At 49.2% G+C, this 17,390-nt stretch overlaps 8 protein-coding genes across 8 annotated transcripts; 2 read left to right on the top strand and 6 right to left on the bottom strand.

The window, feature by feature from the left end:
* Positions 1-14: 14 nt before the first annotated feature.
* On the top strand, positions 15-1,628 carry EV420DRAFT_1474547 (RNA polymerase II-associated protein; the record flags this gene model as incomplete). Its single annotated transcript, XM_060469215.1, has 6 exons — positions 15-34; positions 85-314; positions 367-586; positions 638-869; positions 919-1,077; positions 1,137-1,628. The coding sequence occupies 6 exons, from the start codon at positions 15-17 to the stop codon at positions 1,626-1,628; spliced, it is 1,353 nt and encodes a 450-aa protein (XP_060337766.1).
* A 392-nt stretch (positions 1,629-2,020) lies between these two features.
* EV420DRAFT_1260708 (uncharacterized protein) lies at positions 2,021-5,534 on the bottom strand (the record flags this gene model as incomplete). The annotated part of the gene is made up of 7 exons (XM_060467015.1): positions 2,021-2,330; positions 2,382-2,432; positions 2,483-2,718; positions 2,770-3,004; positions 3,060-3,384; positions 3,436-4,666; positions 4,716-5,534. 7 exons carry the CDS (start codon positions 5,532-5,534, stop codon positions 2,021-2,023), a joined length of 3,207 nt encoding a protein of 1,068 aa, XP_060337765.1.
* A 1,351-nt stretch (positions 5,535-6,885) lies between these two features.
* EV420DRAFT_1474545 (uncharacterized protein) lies at positions 6,886-8,450 on the bottom strand (the record flags this gene model as incomplete). The annotated part of the gene is made up of 5 exons (XM_060469214.1): positions 6,886-7,001; positions 7,216-7,925; positions 7,986-8,099; positions 8,139-8,149; positions 8,205-8,450. 5 exons carry the CDS (start codon positions 8,448-8,450, stop codon positions 6,886-6,888), a joined length of 1,197 nt encoding a protein of 398 aa, XP_060337764.1.
* Positions 8,451-8,613: 163 nt separating this feature from the next.
* On the bottom strand, positions 8,614-10,366 carry EV420DRAFT_670509 (uncharacterized protein). Its single transcript, XM_060483007.1, has one exon. The coding sequence runs from the start codon at positions 10,282-10,284 to the stop codon at positions 9,040-9,042; it is 1,245 nt and encodes a 414-aa protein (XP_060337763.1). The 5' UTR covers positions 10,285-10,366; the 3' UTR covers positions 8,614-9,039.
* Positions 10,367-10,797: 431 nt separating this feature from the next.
* On the top strand, positions 10,798-11,861 carry EV420DRAFT_1507584 (uncharacterized protein). Its single transcript, XM_060471380.1, has 3 exons — positions 10,798-11,009; positions 11,060-11,361; positions 11,420-11,861. Exons 1-3 carry the CDS (start codon positions 10,838-10,840, stop codon positions 11,636-11,638), a joined length of 693 nt encoding a protein of 230 aa, XP_060337762.1. The 5' UTR covers positions 10,798-10,837; the 3' UTR covers positions 11,639-11,861.
* On the bottom strand, positions 11,862-12,736 carry EV420DRAFT_1507582 (transmembrane protein 6/97). The gene is made up of 5 exons (XM_060471379.1): positions 12,659-12,736; positions 12,437-12,609; positions 12,336-12,385; positions 12,034-12,289; positions 11,862-11,976 (listed from the first exon to the last, which is right to left on the bottom strand). The coding sequence occupies exons 1-4, from the start codon at positions 12,719-12,721 to the stop codon at positions 12,048-12,050; spliced, it is 528 nt and encodes a 175-aa protein (XP_060337761.1). The 5' UTR covers positions 12,722-12,736; the 3' UTR covers positions 11,862-11,976; positions 12,034-12,047.
* On the bottom strand, positions 12,642-14,992 carry EV420DRAFT_1507578 (iron-containing alcohol dehydrogenase-domain containing protein). The gene is made up of 16 exons (XM_060471378.1): positions 14,770-14,992; positions 14,640-14,720; positions 14,536-14,586; positions 14,347-14,480; positions 14,251-14,295; positions 14,039-14,204; positions 13,988-14,017; positions 13,841-13,935; positions 13,624-13,791; positions 13,592-13,596; positions 13,528-13,571; positions 13,368-13,450; positions 13,292-13,314; positions 13,201-13,239; positions 13,052-13,124; positions 12,642-12,998 (listed from the first exon to the last, which is right to left on the bottom strand). Exons 1-16 carry the CDS (start codon positions 14,944-14,946, stop codon positions 12,851-12,853), a joined length of 1,362 nt encoding a protein of 453 aa, XP_060337760.1. The 5' UTR covers positions 14,947-14,992; the 3' UTR covers positions 12,642-12,850.
* A 256-nt stretch (positions 14,993-15,248) lies between these two features.
* EV420DRAFT_670250 (uncharacterized protein) lies at positions 15,249-17,047 on the bottom strand. Its single transcript, XM_060483005.1, has 6 exons — positions 16,936-17,047; positions 16,702-16,880; positions 16,626-16,649; positions 15,989-16,571; positions 15,724-15,931; positions 15,249-15,674 (listed from the first exon to the last, which is right to left on the bottom strand). Exons 2-6 carry the CDS (start codon positions 16,823-16,825, stop codon positions 15,510-15,512), a joined length of 1,104 nt encoding a protein of 367 aa, XP_060337759.1. The 5' UTR covers positions 16,826-16,880; positions 16,936-17,047; the 3' UTR covers positions 15,249-15,509.
* Between the last annotated feature and the right edge of the window lie 343 nt (positions 17,048-17,390).

Below are 17,390 nucleotides of genomic sequence, written 5' to 3'. Positions count from 1 at the left end.
AGCCGTCTGTTACAATGGCCAGTGTCAAGAAAAGGTGCTTTTCTTTTTTCTCTCTTTTACAACACTCAAATAACAAAATATCAGCAAGTTGGATCTACTTGTTCGTGTACGATACTCAAATCCACTTCCTGCACCGCCATGTCCTCCAAAACTGCTCGACATTCCAACCAATCCTTCGCGATATGCTCGGCCAGACCTCCTCAATACCCTTGCTAACAATACCCCATTACCCATGATAGTCGATGCAGAGTGCGGAATGCCGTTGGATTTGAGCAAATGGGAGTCCTTATGGGAAGAGAACGGCGACGATTCTGGTGCGCGAACTGAAACGTTTGCCAGTCTACAACTGCTGATCTTTGCGTATAGCATTGAATCCGGATCCGGAAAATCTACCAAAACTTGATCCCAAGGATGAATTTCTAGCCAGCGAGATGGCCGGACCATCATCCGGACCTTACACGAACAGTCACGCTACCCCGAACGGCCCTGGCATCCCTTCAGCACCCTTGGCTCACGTTCCATGGTTACGAAAGACAGAGTATACCAGTCGGACAGACAATACATCGCGCGGAGGACCAACCGAGTCGTGTGTCGTTTCCATCTTTGTCCATACATTAATCTAATGACGTACTGGAAGAAAAAATGCCAATGCAGCACCAATCGATGTATCGCACAGTGCTCAAATACGCGATATTGAAGCTTCATTTGCCTCCTGTAACGAAGGATTCTCACTAGAAACCCTTCGTCACCCGACCAGGCCAGACGTCACCGCGGCCGAATCATACGAGGTCCTTCCAGACGTGGAAATCTGGTCGAACCAGTACGATCTGTTCCGTTTCTCCGAGAGGCCAGGCGAGCGACCCATTGATGTGTGTACCTCACCAGTTTCGTCAACATTGTTCCTCATTTCGGACTTAGGTGGAAGACCCACGATTGGACTGTGCTATTTTGCGACCCATGAAAACCGAACACGACTCCTTCCTGGCATACTATCTCACCGATGACGATGAATCGGCGCTTGATTTCAAAGAAAGCCGATCACAGCTGCAACCCTACGAAGTGGCTCCCAATCAACCCGTGGGTATCCTTGTATCGCATCACTCTCTATCTCCATCCGACTGACTTGAAATGCGCAGGAAACCGTGTTCCGCTTCGTGCGAGACTACGAGACCGTCAAAGTCGAACAAGAGGTCCCCAATGAATTCCTAATAGTTCTTGAGGATGGAGACGAAGATTTAAAACCTTCAATTGGCACCGACACAAAACCTCGGCGTAACGCTAAACCCAAAGGTGCTTACTACAAGAACATTGAACGTAAGATGACTTTGAAGAAGAAGCGTCAGAATGTTGGTCTACAAATTAGTCACCGATTGCTCAATCCCACTGATCTTTTCGTTTCCCCTCAGGCATTTGAGCAGTACGAGGACAAATGGGACCTTATAAGGATGTCCCACACTGATATGAGTAAAGAGGAAGAGGACGAACGCCAGGAAGCTTTAGCAGAAGTGGTGGATCCAATGTTCTTAATGAGAGGCGACGCAGATGCCGATGGAGAAGGCGAAGTTGATCATGAGGCGGTCACCCTTCCCCATGCACCACCTGACTTCCAGCTTCCAATGGAAACATGATTACAGTTTTTGTATTGTACCGTATGTATGCTTGTTATATCAGGCTGTGAAGGGTTAGATTCCCATCGCTCTTTATCTCGCTCCTGAAGTTTTCTTATCACTCCGGGTCGAAGGAGTTCAGCCATACTATATATATTGTGTATGAAATAAGTAATCAACATAAGTGTACTAACATAACTAGGGTAATAAACAAATCAAAAGGAAAACTAAATAGCAATGCGATGTGGTATAAAGCGACTAGGGGAATCGATGCGATGCTGATGTGTGGATATATAATCTAGAGAAATGCAGCGATGATAGAGTAGAAGGAAAATAAAAAGATTGTACCCAAGTCAGTCCACCATACCAGTCGTACAAATATATCCCAGGAAAAAGCCAAAAAAATACAATATTCATGGACTAAGGTCCATAGCACCGCTACCAACCGTATGTCCTAGTATCTCTTCCAAGAAATCTGACGAGACACTGGCTAGAGGGGATGCCGCGAACAAGGATGTACCGTCCCTGATTGCGACATTATACAGCATTTCCATATTCATACGTGCTCGAGATACCACGGGATGAGAATAGATAGCTTGTATCCCAATACGCAGAGCTGGATCGGTCCGCATCATCTGCTGGATGAGCTCCAACAGTTCGGGGCTATCGTCCAAGTCTACTTGTGAGAAATCTTCTCGCCTCAACCGATGCCAGGGTTCGCCTCTGTCAGGTATGTCAGTAAAACCAGAACGTGTACCAAGGAAATCTGCGTACTGGTCAGGTACTACAATATTTGCTGCTGTCTCCAACATTGTCATGCCAAAACTGTTAATGACGTTAGCAAAGATATGCTATGCCATCATCCCGCAACATACCTGAAGATATCTGCCGCCTTGCCGTACTTCCCTTGCAATACTTCAGGTGCCAGATAAAGTTTATCACCCTCCCGCTCGAAAGCAGTAGGACCAAAGTAGGTCTCCTGCGGAGGCCGAGGCCACAAAGACGCCATACCAAAGTCTCCAATCTTAAAACGTCCATCGGATGTGACAAAAATGTTTGCTGGCTTGATGTCCAGGTGAATGACACCAGCGGTATGAATAAACTTAAGACCCTACAAAGGTATTATTAAAACAAGACCATTCATTTAAGTGTCAGGGCTTACGTTACTCAGGTCGGCAATAATCTTCCAAACTCTGGCCTCTTCAAGCCGAGGGTATTGGCGTCCGTACTCCCACAAGAAATGGGCTAAATTGCCCAGATCACATAATTCTGTTTGGATGAAAAGTGCTTCATCCTCTTCCCAGCTATCCACAAAGGCCAATACATTTGGATGTCGCTGTCCACCATTGGCCAAACGGAGGTGGCGCAGAATATCAACTTCTTCTCTCAATCGGTGTCTATGATGGTAGTCAGATTTACTTGATGCATAATGAATGTGTAATTCCTATTCACCGATGTTTGACGCCCTCAAACGTCTTGGATTTCTTTATAGCATAGGTTTCGCAATCGTCTTCTGCTTTTGAATGCACCTTGATAACCCTACCGAATTCCCCGCTACCAATTTCCTCCAGTTCAACGAAGTCGCGGTCAAAACGTCCCGAATCCTGTGACGATGTCAGGGATGGGCGCGCCGGATAACTTTTTCTCGGAACGGGAGGCCGTCGTTGCCCAGCTGAGGGCTGGACACGAGCAGTAGTAGGTGAGGAGAGAACAGAGTTCAAGGAAGAGCTGGACGTAGAACCAGGAGTGTGTTTCACGGCTTTCCTGCGAGGATATTCTAGGAAAATTTAGCATCGGGAGAATGGCACAACCAGAAAGATATACATACCTTGGGTTTGATTTCTTGTTGGAGTACCCATCATTGACATAGAGTCACTCCCGCTAGAAAATGTACCACTGCTGGTTCTTCGTGACAGCCATCGAGATTTGGGAACAGCCGGCAAGTCTTCTTTAGGTGTAGGCAGAGATGGTCGTCCCATGCCCAAACCGCCGTATCTTTCTTTCTCCTTCCGGGTGCTCGGACTGTCCTCAGGGTCATCTTCAGAGTCGGTACTCGGATCCAGGAAAGACTTTCTGTGTTTCCTCCCTGGCGGAGGAAATCCTAAAGGTAGACTCTTCCGTGGTACCTTGGCTTGCTTCATCTCCCAATCGATACCAAGACCAACTCTGTGTGCTACCGCGCTCTGCCATGGCCTGTCGCCAGACAGGTAGCTAGTCTTGACTTTCTTGACAGGAGTGTTGGGTACCTTCTTGACTTCGGACGGTGCCTTCGAAGGGGCTGCCAGCGTACGCTTGATGAATGCGTCGACGTCGCTTCTCTGTTGGTTATCATCATCATGGTGATCATCGGCTTCGTAAACTCCTGGCCAACCGGCGGAAGCGGGAGGGCAGAGGCCAGGAGTGAGAAGACCATGTTCATCATCAGAGAAGATAGAACTGACGCTCGTAGATGCCTGTGGTACATGATCACCGCTGGCACTACTGTTCATTGAAATTTCATCATCGCTGACGACGACGCCGGAATCTCTATTTGGTTTGAACTTGGAGGGGATGACCGCGTCAGTATGCCTCGGAGAAGGGGTATCGATACTGAGGAGGAAAGACGAATCTCGGGGACCTTCGCAAAGCATGTCGTCCTCTTCATCTGTGCTGTCGTAGTGGATTTCTCGGATATTATGAGAAGCAGGGGAGGACTGAGGTGATGGCAAAGTAGGTCGCGCTTGAAGGAAATTCCACTCCTTGCCGTCAGATCCCGCGTAACTATGCCTGTTGCTAGCGGGAGGACGAGGGACGATGAATCGCTCGCGAGATGAAGCCGAGGACAACGTGGTCGTCCTCGAACGTGATTGAGGAACGGAGGGTCCAAAAAACAGAGTGGCTGAATCCACACGCGCCAGCGGGCCCCGGGCATGGACGGGGGTGGGGCTCTTGGGAGTGTTGGCGGGTACACGCCGTCGAGGTAACGGAGAAGGCGCTTTGGAGGCAGATGAATTCGGCGACTTCCGTGCATGGTGGGCAGCAGGAGGGAATGCCACCTGGCCTCTAGTCGAAGGACGTTCCTGTGAAACCATTAGTTAGATAAAGAGCAAGACAGAAGGCAAAGCGTACCACTGGTGAAGGGGAATGAAAGACGCTTTCAAGAAGCTCGTCGGAGACTGGACGTGATCTCGCTCGTCTTTTGGTAATATGGCCTCCAGGAGAGACCGCCTCTATCACTTCCTCTTGCTTAGCATTCATCAGACGGCGGTTGTCTCTTCCGGTCTGATTGGGTGGGTGGTTCCCACCAAACAGCGGCCCTGTTGGCGGCTCCGAAATGTCACAGCCGGAATCGTCGTCATCGTCAGACTGATTCATATCTGAAATCTTCAAGCGGGTGAATGTAGTAGTTTGGTTGCGCAACGATGCGTCCGCTTCTGTGCCCGTTCGTGGTGTCCGAGGACCAAACTTGGGAGGTGGCAGCGGTCCCAGGCGGTCAAATGACATGCCACTAGGACCAAAGGGCTTGGACGAGGTGACGACGAGTGGGGTGAGGGTATTAGGTCGTAGTGGAGTAGCACTGGTTGTGGTCTTGCGTTTTGTCCCAGCGCCTACGCGACTGGGTGGATGAGCAATTGTAGCGTTAAGTTGTTTCGCTGCCAGAGCCGAACGAGCTGGTGGCTGCCTCGCTGGGGTGGGCAATGGCCGTGCAGTCTTGAAGACGAGGGTCTCATCCTCATCCCATTCCTGACGAGGCTTCTGCATCTTGGCAGGGGTCTGGAAGGGAGAATGAAGAAAGATATCGTCCGTGCTGTTCTGGCCGCCGAGCTCAGCATGTGGTAGAAAGACAGGCTTGCCGGTGCTGCGGTGGGGTGACGGTGTGAGCAAAGGCTGGTCGAAGAGTATTAGCTGCTTCATGGTAGTAGATTGAGAGCGACGAGGGGGAGACATGCTACCATCGCGCGTCTTGCGGTGGGAGGCGTAGTCCTTGATGGGAGTAGAAGCGAGCATGATGTAAAGAGAGTTATTGGAGCTCTTCGACGGCGCGTAACCTGTGCTAGCGTGGAGTTGGGAGCTGGGAAGGAGCAAAAATCGTTGGAAATCGTAGTTGGTCGTGTCGGCGTGTAACGAGGGAATACCGATGGAAGATTTAAGAAGGTGGAAGTAGACAGGAAAGAAGGATGTGACAGCGCTTTACCGTGACTCGTCACCCAGTCAACAAGATCACGTTGCCGTGCTTGAGATCACGTGATATCGTTTAGCACTTTCACCGGCACCGCTTCGGACCGATGCGGAGTCCGGACCCTGCCAGTGCTGAAGTATTGATCGGACCCGAGCCTCTTGTCACTTTTGAGCAGAACTGACGCAGACACAGTCGAGACGCGCAGTGACCGTCAGATGTATCTTTCCCTTCTGTTCCGTTCATCGAGTGCAAAGGAACGCCGGCCATCACATACTGTAAAGAGCAGTTAGTAAGTTAGTAGTCCATTATTAGTTTCTTACTTCTCAGATGCGTACAGCCCAACATCAGAACAAAAGGGATTGTAAATTGGCAGTCAACTTACGGCCCAGGCTGTTCACTCGGCTCTCCCCTCGTGTTTCAGTTTCATGGAGCACCGTTTCGAGTATGCAGCTTCAGGCCGACGTTGCGGTTAAAGTCCATGTTTTCCTTGTCCCGAAAGTCGGCTCATGAGTACAAGGAAATGACAATGCGACGTAGTAATTTGTCGACGAGTTACGGCATGTAACATCTCGGTCGACGTCCTCGGTCCAACCATGGGAGCAGTGCTACAAGTAGGCCTCAGTGATTCCCCGACCTTTAGTCATCCATAATGTGGACCAACAAACTCGGCTGGGACTTGAATGAAGTCACCAACACCGCGCTATCTCCTCCATCTGTCATGGTTCTAACGCGTCCATATGCCAGGAACTCGACAAAACCAAGCAAATCGTCCATTCTCGACGGACGCTTCAGTGGCGTCTTCAGCCGATCGGGGTAAATTGCCCTCGGATCGGAACGAGCTATTGCATATTACTTACTCCTTCGGACCTGATACACACGAGGTGGATGAGCACGGTGCCTCTCACGGATCGGAACATTATTATTACTTGTCGGTTCGGAGGATACGCTTAATGAATTTTGGGTCTTGTCGTGGCATTTCAAAGCTCGTATGCCGGCATCCCGCTATTACCATTTCACTTGGAAAGGGCTAGCCCTGCTAGTGTTTCCTCCATCTCATTCACCAAGCAGCAGACTGTAGTGTTTTGGTTACTGCTCGGATCCCTTTCGTATTAACAAATATTATAGTTGCATCTCGAACCCTTTGCCTGTCGGAACAAGCGTCATTAATGGGCTGGGCCCCACATTATTCAGCCAACGTGAAACTATGCACTGAACTCCATTGTCCCGTCCCGGTCCTAAACGAAGGATATGACATTCCGTCTTGCTTCATATGAAATGCCCGAAGGCGCCTTACACTTACTACGAGCGACATTCCAGACATGATAATGAAGCATTATTCATTAATACTCTTCGTAATATGCGTACTGAACGTATCGTTCCAAGGAAATGAAAAAAAAGGTCAAGATGCGAACCTGCCAGCACCGACTCTGCACTTTCAATCCGACTCACTCCCCGGATCCAGCTCATGCCAATACCCTCCCTCCTCTCCAGCAGATTCCGAAACCTGAAAAGTTTTCTTCCTCCACAACTTCACCCGCATCATCTTTTCCCGACTAACTCGACCTCCAGAGCCCGAATTCTCTCGCTTAGGCACCGGAGTCCTCACACACGTCTCTCCAGTCCCACTAGAACCAGCACTACTCGGAACTTCCGGTAGCGGTCGATTCCGACTCTCCAGCAGAGGCCCGGGCAACCTCAAAAAAATCCGCCGACACTGCTGACACTCCAGCTGGTCCAACCGACAATACTCTTCATGCGCAGGCCGCCACTTCTCCAACTCCCTCTCCGAGTCCAGGATGTTCAAGCTGATATCTAGGAGTCTCTGCGTTTCCGCATCAGCATCTTTCGTGCGGAAATCTTCTCGGGAGCATTCCCTGTGCTGTAGGATGTACGCAAGAAACGGAGTACCATGTCCAGCATCGCGCCTGGGCCTAGAGTGGAACTGCTCGAACCATACCGATTGGGCACGAGGGTTGTTCGAAATCGCACAGGTGCATTTCCCATCGCGAGTCGCGTGAAAGAGGTAGCAAAGCGGGCCCGACTTGAGAGGTAGAAGGATACTCATACCGACTCCACCAGGATAGGTGAATATGAGAGTAGTCGGCGCGTCTGGATTCTTTGAGAAGCGAGAATCAAAATCTCTCAACCCTTTCTTTATTCTGTTGAGTATCGAAAAGGTCAAAAGCCAGGTCGTAATCCCGAAATACCAAGACGCTCACAGCATTGACTGAATGGGTAAGGACAACTCTGCCGGCGTATCCACTTCAACGTGGATACATGCTATTATGGTCAACGCCCGTTCAAACAGCGGAGAGTGTATCGTATCCACGAGGCTATCAAATTTATGCACTCTGGTTTTTGCATTTACACACAACAGGGCGTTCTACAAACGGGTCAAAATGAAACGCTGTAGTAGAACATAGTACTTAGAGACTCACATCGCGAATCTCTGGCTTCACTAGAGCTTTAACAAAACTCTTCTCTCGGGGCTGCCGTTTCACCATACGCTGACCCATCACAGCTCTGGCTAGATTGAGCGCGCTGATCACCGGGCGGGGCGCATTAAGTTCGTTACGGGAGGTTTCCAAGGCGTAAATATCGCGTGTCAAGGGTCCAATAAGAGCATCGGTTTGCTGGTCCACATCATGTGAAGATAAAATCGTCCATCCATCGAAGGTAGTCATGGCGTCACTGAACTATGTGCAGCTTTCTCCACGCCTTTTAAGTACCGTAAGCATAGAAAGTATGGCACCCAGAGGTGACAACGAGGCTGCGTGGGCTATAGGCGCCCTTGTTGGAGACTTTTCACGCCGGACAAAAGGTTCGCCATGAAAGCTTCCCACAGCCTGCGGAGATCGCGACCCTTTTGTTATGTGCCTAGTCCACATCGTGATCCTAGATTATAACCAATCGGTAACGTGGTTACAATCACGGTGCTTCCGTTAATAAACTTGGAATAATTCGTACACAGCGCAAGCTTGAAAATAGCAGTTGTACGGTGATCTAAAGAAAGCAGGTAGGGCTAGAACAATTGTTGAAACGACAGTCAATGAAGCCGATCACCACAGCGAGCTCAGCACGCCAACGAAGTCCGATGGAAGTCAAGGTTACTCTAAGAACCTTCAGCGTCTTGTGTCGAATTATTACATTTGCCAGTGACTATACGCATACAACAATCATGATCCACGTATCCCAAAACCAAAAGAAAGATGCCACTTTTGCGTGCCTTATGCATTGAACACTTTTTCTCAGCCGCCGACCCACCATCATTGCCTACATCGATGCTTTCCCCTTCGACTTGAGTGCAGCAAAGCTGCTTGGGAAGAGAGGCGATGTACGCTCTTCCACACTAGATGGATACTGTCCAAGACTCAAGGTGGAAAAGGAGGATATGGATGATGGCCTGGAGCGTCTGCCTGTGAGAACCGGACTCCGGCTATGAGGACTGGTGGAAGTGCCAAAACTGGGTCGTCGTGTTCCGGTACTGGAACGACGAGAGATAGTAGGCGACGAGGCCGAAGACATGATACCCAGTGGCGTAGACGTAGACTGGGATGGCGTGGTACTGATACGAAGACCGTGTATTTGGGCCGGGAGTATAGATTCCTCATCTTCTGATGGGGTGGTGCTCGTAGCACTCTCCTCCTCCTCCTTAATTCCGTCCAGGCCAATGCTGTTGTTGGAAGGCGAAGGATAGAAAGGGCTTGTCGTAGGTGATGAAAGAATGGGTTCAATGTGCAAAGGGGAAGACGAAGGCGAAAGTGTCGGTCTTTCGACAGAAGGCCGCTGTGTTGTACTCACGGGCGATTCCATGACCGCATCCCAATCCTCCCAATGACCCTTTGCTTTTCTGCCTCCATCTTCCATGTCAGATGTATCGACTTCATCGTCTGAGATGTCGAGCTCTGGCGGGACGCCTAGGGCACCCTTTACACGCTCCCATATAAGCTCGGAGTGAGCCAGAATACACGCCCGGGCGTGGGTAACCCAGAGCGTGTCAGATGCCTCTTCTCGGGTAGTTTTGACGAGCCAATCATGGAGTTGCGCGTACGACCATTTTGCCGGATCTCCGGCAGATTGTGACTTTGTGCCAGTAAAGGTCAACTGTAATAAGGCAAACAGCCGAGCAGAAGGTGGACTGGAAATAAGTGCAGACACCTCAGCTGGGCGATCAATAAATGGAAGAAGGATGTCATCAGGTAACGGCGTAAAGGTGGGCTGCATGGCGGGCGAACTCTCTGTTGGAGAACGTGCGAGCTGGACGAGCTCCTCGGGGGTCAGGGCGTGGCTAATAGACAGCGAAGCGCGACGAGGGCTCGACGGAGGGTTGAACGACGATGACGCGAAGCTGAGCCGAGGAGCTGGGGGTTGCTTGAGCTGCATAGCTGTCGAACTGACCCGCATTATAGACAGGCGGCTGGTCGACTCTGTGTCGGCGTAGTTTTCATTTTTTCCATACGGATCGTTGGCGGAGATCGAGCCGCGTCGTGTAGAAAGGCGTCTGGTCGTCGTGGACATAGTTATCGCTGTGGTGGTAGTAGTAGTGGAAGAAGGAATGCGATGAGCGCATTGCAAGGATGTATTCAAGTTCAGATCATGTGCCAGATGTTATGACGTAATGACATCATCACCGAGTTCATATTCACCACCCCGTTTCCCAGCTAACGCCGCATCAATAGATCCTACGAACGTGTAAACTTTACTTTTGGCGATACTTTTTACTCCTCAATTTCTGACATCCCACTTGGTCTGCAACATTCGTAGTCGACAGATGCCTTGGAATAATGCGTTTATTGATGAAAGGTCATCTTACTCTGTCTTCAATAGAATCAACCTACACTTCCGAGTTGTCCCGTCGCATCGTCTGGGCCAAGCATCTGGGCCTCCAGAAGAGGACTTGACAGGATGGCTTGGAGCAAGTAAGATGAACGCTTGAAATTAAATTCTCGAAGCTTGGAGTGGACAGGAATGGAGTCTTTGAATTCAAAAGCTTGGCCTATGATCTCACGTGAGGCGGCCCGGACTTGGTGGTAAGACTTCCGAGTTTAACCTTGGACAGGACGCTCACGCGATGCACTACCAGCGTCTTGCTCTGCTTCCACAGCAGCTGCACATCGTCATACAAACAAGATGCGCCTCAACTAGCTCGAGTCCCTTTCCTTTCCCCGCCCATCCCCATCCGACGCCTCACCAGATATTCCACTTGCCATACAATGCATCTCAACAGGATATCAAGGCCAGGTGTAAGCCTTGCTCTATCTGCTCGAGTTTCATTTGATTGCATCCACTGCAGACTATGAACTTGTGCGACATCACCATCCAGATTCGATGTCTTGCCGTGATCTTCCCTCATCAGATCGTCAAGCCCGTTTCCAGGCGATAGCGCACGCATATGATACCCTTCAAGGCAAGAACCCCCAGACAGGCACCCGAAGGGACTGGGGAGAGTATGCAGACGAGTTGCAGCGGAGGAAGAGGAGATGGGAACAGCAGCAGTCGGCAAGATACAACTACGCTCACCCACCTAGATATAAGTGGGAGTCGAATGCTGATGACCGATGGAAGGACAATATGATATTGACCATTGGAGTCGTGGTAAGTCGCTTTTCTGCATTATATCATTGCCGTTCTACTTACACCGATATCACACAAGTCCCTGGTGCTAGGTATCGCTCCCAGTCTCTTGATGCTGCCCTTTTCATTACAGAAAACGCGCCAAAAGCATCTCGAGGTCGCGTCCGACTATTCCAAAGTACGAGCAGAAGCTATGGAAGAAGGCGAGGAGCGAAGGCAGAACATGAAGCACCATGTCAAAGAGATGAAGTTGCAGAGAGATGCTAGAGACGGCCCATCAGATACACCCAATGCATAACGCAGCGAGTATGTTTCAACGGTGAATTCTGCTTCCATTTTGATTTATTGCTTATCAACGTTTTATCGTTGAAATAATGTGAACTTATATTGAGGGCTTCACAGACGAGTCCTTCCTTTTATTCTCGGGTCATGTCGCATAGCCAGTGGACGCTGAGCCCAGATAGGCCAACGTGTATTCCGATATCCTTTCCTAATACATAATAATTACTTTGACGTGGTTTTATGTTGGTCAATTATAATTGACGCGCCAGATACTTCTCAGCGATACGGGGCCCACATCAGACACGACGGTAATGAGATTAACGTTCCTGAAGATCAAGCAGAAATACAGACACCCTAAGGAATCTGTAATCAGTCTACAAAAGGGTCAAAAGGTGATTTAAAAAATCTCACAATTATGTAAAATCCTATTCCCTCTTCTTCGACGCGTCATCCGTCGACCCTTTCTCTATCATGCCGTATATCCGGAACGCCATATCCACAGCCATCCCCAACGGCAGCAAGAAAAAAGGGATATAACTAGACAGCAGCATCCACATTTGACCCGCAGCAAGCTCATCAGAGATAAAAATTTGGAGAACACAAGGAAGAGTCGTCGTTGCTGTCGAAGCGCCGTAAAACAAGATAAGAACGTATATCGAACGGGATCCTGCAGGTGGTTATGATACGGAGTATTGGAAGGGTGTTGTACACACCTTTCCACAGTCCCCTCATGCCCAGCAGGAATACCGGTAATTGGAACACTCTGAAGGAAAGTTGAGGGGACACCGTTATTCCAGAGAAAGGCTCAACGTACAGTTCGAGCACCAAGAAACATTTAAACCAGACCAGCCCCTCCTCGCCTCGAATCAGACCACCTATCAAGGGATCCCCCGAAAATTTAATGTACCATTCTGGTATCCAAGGAAGATACGTGTTGGGATATAGCAAGCCTTGGAAGTCCATCAAGACTGACGCTGGGATGTGACACTGGACATGATTGAGCATAAGCAACAGGTGATGATGTCTCAATACTTGCCAGAAAGAAGGTAAAGTAGACAAGGTCAAGCGGCCTGGCACTGAGAGGAACGCGCTGATCCATGATGGTGGCCAAAAGAAATGATGTAGATGCTTAATTTAGTTTACTGACGCCCACATGATCACAGGATTCGGTTGTGGCACGATTTTCATTTCTCTTTTACACGAGTATCCAAGATATATCCTGCATCGCTTAGTACTCCATGGATCGCTCAATAATCCTTGTCAGATACTCTCGCCCATCCTCTCCAGCAACATTTCCAATTCCAGGTGCTAAATCCAAAACTCGCCTCTGGGGAATGGCACCATCAACAAGCTTGTCAATGTCGCTGGTAGTGTATCTTTGTTCATGTGTTAGTGTCTATCAAGTCCACGTTCTGTGCTAGATACGTACCCTAGAGCCTTCAAGCCTCGAGGAACTCCAACTCCATCCAAGAAACGCGCAATGGCTTCATATAGGTGGGAGCCTATATCGGAATCAGGGATAGATGTGATAGAAGGATCAGAAGGTGGTCGTGTTTGTGAATACCGCTAGTACTTGACGATGGCGATCAGGAGACGAAGGAGCAGTGAATTGGAAGACTAGGCCCAGAAAAGTTAGTATGGAAAATTGAATACCATAAAAACGCATTACCTGCGGGACCGGTGATAGAAACACTTGACACAAAATTTTAAGCATTTTGACAGCGATCTTCTCGGACAAAACATACCTGACACCATGAGGAATGATAGGAGTGTCAACGAGATATCCGGGGTGCTTATACTTGGGTCCCTTCTTGTTGAGACCAGATATCTGAAGCAAAGGTTAGAAATAACTTGCGAGAACAGAGGGTATTTACAGGATAACTCATTCCCGTGGCATAAATGCACACCAGCATTCCCAAAGCCGATACCAGCAAACTGATGATGCCAACCTGGACATGCGGGTGAGTACACGCGCTGGAAGATGGAAAATCCCCTGCTTACAGCATCTGTCGCCTTGCTTCTTCATCATCTGGATTCTTTGCTATGCGAGGCAAGTATTTGACAGTAGTTTGTAGTGCCCACATGGAAAAGATGTCAGCGACCGGATTGCTTCCTTGATATGCGGGTCGCAATATCGGGTTAGCTGGACGGGGTACGCGTTCCGTATACCTGCATGTCATAAGCACGTTTATTACAGAAGCTAAAAAAACCGATGTACGGAATGGCTGTATAGCTTTCCATACTATGGAACAGGGTGTCCAAGCCCGAACTAATCTGTACCTCTCGAGGGCAAGATTCCGTGTTCATGGCGTCCTGTATTACTGAATAGGATCAAATCAGAAATGGAACAAGATGGGGTACATACAACAATTCCAAGCACAGGCTTTAGGCTCGGCTAGCAATGCCTGTCTTAAACGAACGAGACGTAATGTCCAGGAATGGCTGCACCAGTGGTCTCGGAGCCTGTCCCTGCTGTAGTAGGGATGGCAATGAGAGGCGAGAGTTTCTCGGAGATAGGTAGTCCTTTTCCAACTGGCGCGTTGATGAAATCCATGAGGTCGGCGTCTTTATACGTGTTGAACCTTTACCAACTTCAGTATTGGCCCTCCAAAAGGAAGTAGAACGTACAGATTAGCAGCTTTGGCGGTATCTATGACACTTCCACCACCGACACTGCAATATTTACAATGAGTCTCTGATGACTGAAATGGCGAAGCTGCCTACGCCAAGAAGTGACTAAAGTCATGTGTTCTTGCCCACGCAATAGCGTCTCTCCAGCTTTCCTCTGTCGGTTCGGCGACAACCCTGTCATAGACCTCGAATGGCAGATCCGTCTGTGCCTCCAAGGAAGCCAAGGCCTGTGTAATTGTTACGGTCAAGTTCATCCGCCAGTTCACGCGAGCAGGAATATACGTTTTTCATTGGTCGGAGCTTAGCGATGTTAGGATCCGTGAAAACGCCAACCTGTACTCAGTGAACAAAACGAAACAGAGTACCCAACACGTTCAAATAAATACCTTCCGGGCGTTCATGTTTCTGAGATCCATCCCGACCTCGGAAGTAACGCCATCCCCAAATCGCAGGTTAGACGCAGCAACCTAGCCCATCGTTTAAGCATATATCCACACTATAAAGCGGCAGACATACTTCAAACGCATATTCCTTCTCTATAGGTTGCACCCCGGGCGACGCGAACCGTCTGAGCTGGTTGAGACCATGGGCGTGTCCGTGAGTACGAGAGGTAGTATTGCACGTATGGCATGGGCAGGCAGAGTGCTGGGAGGCATTGATGAGGCGAAGGATGGTATTTCTGCTGGCAGACATGGTGGGAGAGGTTACGTCGTTCGTGCGATAGGAATGCGGGGTACAACCCCACGTGTCAAGTCCACTGATCGTGCCGCCGGAACTTGTAGACCAAGTTAGGGGCTAACGGGATTAACTTTGGTGCTGTTGGCTTCCTAGTATCGCGCCAAGCCGTCGCTGCTGTCCTTTTCAGGCCTCATTGACGCGTCCGAGCTTGTAAAATATTGGGAAAAGCGCTCAAGTGGCCCGCGGCCGTCCCTCAGGATCATCATTGAAGCGCCAAAGGCCGAGGCGAGAGAAAAAGTACCCAAATTTTGACGATGGTACTCCGTCTGTCCGTAGCTCATCGGCCGTAGTTCTCGTGTAATAAATATGAAGGCCCCGAGATACAACATGAAATACTTCGACACCTAATCACTGATTTCCAAAAGAATACGACGGTGACGGCATCTTCACACCAAAGCCATACGCCCCCTCAGCTTCTTCTTTCCTGCTAACCATCGCGTATGTATGCTCTCCAGAAAACGGGTTCACATGGATCACACCTCCAACAAGAACCTCCGTATCTGAATCTTCTCGCTGCTTCAAAATTTTCTTCCACGGATTTGGTGTCCTGTCAGAATGAACACAATCCCGCTCCACACTGAGCCAGGATAGTGTTTAATAGCTTCCCATACATCCCAGCGTCTCCTGAAAGTGAGTTTTACCACTTCGTAAATCGGTTCAATGGCTATGGTGGCGGCTAGAATCTGCATCACTGTGAGAGAGGCAAAGCGAAGGTGGATGTGAATCAAATACCTGTCCGAATCCTAGAGGATCAAAGTCATCTTCCGGTTTGACTGTGTACTGGTAGTCGGGTTCGTCACTGTGTAAGGCATGCACCAATTCGTCATACAGCTCTTCCATGTCCGGGTAACCAGACACCCATATCGCCCGCCCATAATAGGATAAGCTATGAAAGCCTGCGAAAAAGACTAGCCACCGATGGGAACGAAAGACCACAACGCTAAATTTATAAATGGGTGAACACCTAGTCTAAAAGGCAGAAGACACTGTGACGTACTAGTTGGATACAGCAAGGATCCGTACAAAGTTCCAAGGAATCTGCAAGATGCGAAAGAACCTCCACTTTATGACTCTTCCCTGACGCCATTTGTACTCTCTGTATATATCCTTGCAATGTCGGAGAGTGTAAAGGAGATACATGAAGAGAAGAACAGGAATGAAAAATGACGCAAACTCGAAAACCACTAGGCCAGTGAGCAATCGGTAGAACAACCACCCTTCGAAGGAGGCTGTCGTGCACCTCTCTCCTTCGAAGACATGGTCGGGGGCAACATAAATGATGCATTCGAGGACGATCCAGATAACGAGCATGAGAGTCGACCAGATCGCGGTCCATCTCTTGGAGTCACCAAGACGTTCGTATAACCCAGTCGATTTTCTCATTACCAAGCGGAACGTGCTGTAAACGAGGTAGAGGGAGAGCGGAGAAATGGTGATGGTAAACACGAAATGTGCATCCGCGATCGAGAGCTTTTTGCGCCATAGACTAATGAATGTCGCTAGGAAAACCGTGTATGCCTGCATCAAAATAACATAGACGGATGCCTTGACATTCTCACGCGACCATGTCATGAGGATTGCTGGGAAATATGTCAATCAAGACGGTCGGATAGATTCAGAAAATTGGAGCGTACCAAGGCAAACGTTGGCGATGTATGCTGCATATTGTTGTCATTAGCCATGTCTGTAAACTCGAGGGACAAAACATACTGGACAATCGGACTGCGTAACCTTCAACATCAGGATTGCGGTCACTCTGCGCGATGCAGTCCCAATACGCAGTTACTTCATCGTATGCCGTATCACTGAGCGTGCTATTTTGAGAGCTGCTCATGTCGGCTCGACGTGTTCGTCAAGGAAAAGTTGGGGCATCAGCGAGATCATAATCACTAGAAGTAATACAGGAAGTAAGCGCTGGACCCTGCAAAATGTTAAGGGTCGAACCTAAAACGAAATTCCCCTAGCGATGTTACCAGGGTCGCATGCGGTGAGTGGTTTCATGTTCGTTTCGATTTGCGAAAGACATTCAGAGGATACAGATAGAAAAAAAGGTTTGCACAGCGAGAGGGCGATATGGTTCGTAGAGGGTCGTAGCGAATGACCCTTAGTCTCTCCTTTCCGTCTAAGATGAAATCTCGATAGGAGAAACAAGCATCTGGTCCGGAGGACACCGGAGCCGAACATCAAATCAGGAGGTGCAGATGAACGCTTCATAGTGGCTTGATGCGGTACCTGCATTACCTGCATATGAACACGTACGCGACCTTGCGCGAGACTACCGAAGGGACAAAAACCTCTGTCTCTGTCGTATAAACGGGAGCGTCAGACTCGAGAACGGATAGCCTTAAATGGAGCCTAATGAAGCACACTGCTCAGCGAGAACTGACTGATTGTTCCTT

This window comes from Desarmillaria tabescens (assembly GCF_030435595.1).
Source record: "Desarmillaria tabescens strain CCBAS 213 chromosome Unknown EV420scaffold_3, whole genome shotgun sequence".
NCBI lineage: Eukaryota > Fungi > Basidiomycota > Agaricomycetes > Agaricales > Physalacriaceae > Desarmillaria > Desarmillaria tabescens.
The sequence above is the reverse complement of the archived record's forward strand: the minus strand, read 5'-3'. Positions and strand labels throughout refer to the sequence as shown.

Bases quoted from the DNA above. Each gene is read 5' to 3' on its own strand.
- EV420DRAFT_670509 (XM_060483007.1), bottom strand. From the start codon at position 10,284: ATGTCCACGACGACCAGACGCCTTTCTACACGACGCGGCTCGATCTCC.
- EV420DRAFT_1507584 (XM_060471380.1), top strand. From the start codon at position 10,838: ATGCACTACCAGCGTCTTGCTCTGCTTCCACAGCAGCTGCACATCGTC. The intron at 11,010-11,059 runs GTAAGCCTTGCT...CATCCACTGCAG, and splicing joins ACAGGATATCAAGGCCAGGT to ACTATGAACTTGTGCGACAT. The intron at 11,362-11,419 runs GTAAGTCGCTTT...ATATCACACAAG, and splicing joins TATTGACCATTGGAGTCGTG to TCCCTGGTGCTAGGTATCGC.
- EV420DRAFT_1507582 (XM_060471379.1), bottom strand. From the start codon at position 12,721: ATGGATCAGCGCGTTCCTCTCAGTGCCAGGCCGCTTGACCTTGTCTAC. The intron at 12,610-12,658 runs GCAAGTATTGAG...AATCATGTCCAG, and splicing joins TCTACTTTACCTTCTTTCTG to TGTCACATCCCAGCGTCAGT. The intron at 12,290-12,335 runs GTGTGTACAACA...AACCACCTGCAG, and splicing joins CATGAGGGGACTGTGGAAAG to GATCCCGTTCGATATACGTT.
- EV420DRAFT_1507578 (XM_060471378.1), bottom strand. From the start codon at position 14,946: ATGTCTGCCAGCAGAAATACCATCCTTCGCCTCATCAATGCCTCCCAG. The intron at 13,792-13,840 runs GTACATCGGTTT...TATGACATGCAG, and splicing joins GAAAGCTATACAGCCATTCC to GTATACGGAACGCGTACCCC. The intron at 13,240-13,291 runs GTAATGCGTTTT...TTCTGGGCCTAG, and splicing joins TTCTATCACCGGTCCCGCAG to TCTTCCAATTCACTGCTCCT.
- EV420DRAFT_670250 (XM_060483005.1), bottom strand. From the start codon at position 16,825: ATGAGCAGCTCTCAAAATAGCACGCTCAGTGATACGGCATACGATGAA. The intron at 16,650-16,701 runs GTATGTTTTGTC...AACAATATGCAG, and splicing joins TTACGCAGTCCGATTGTCCA to CATACATCGCCAACGTTTGC. The intron at 16,572-16,625 runs GTACGCTCCAAT...CATATTTCCCAG, and splicing joins CATCGCCAACGTTTGCCTTG to CAATCCTCATGACATGGTCG.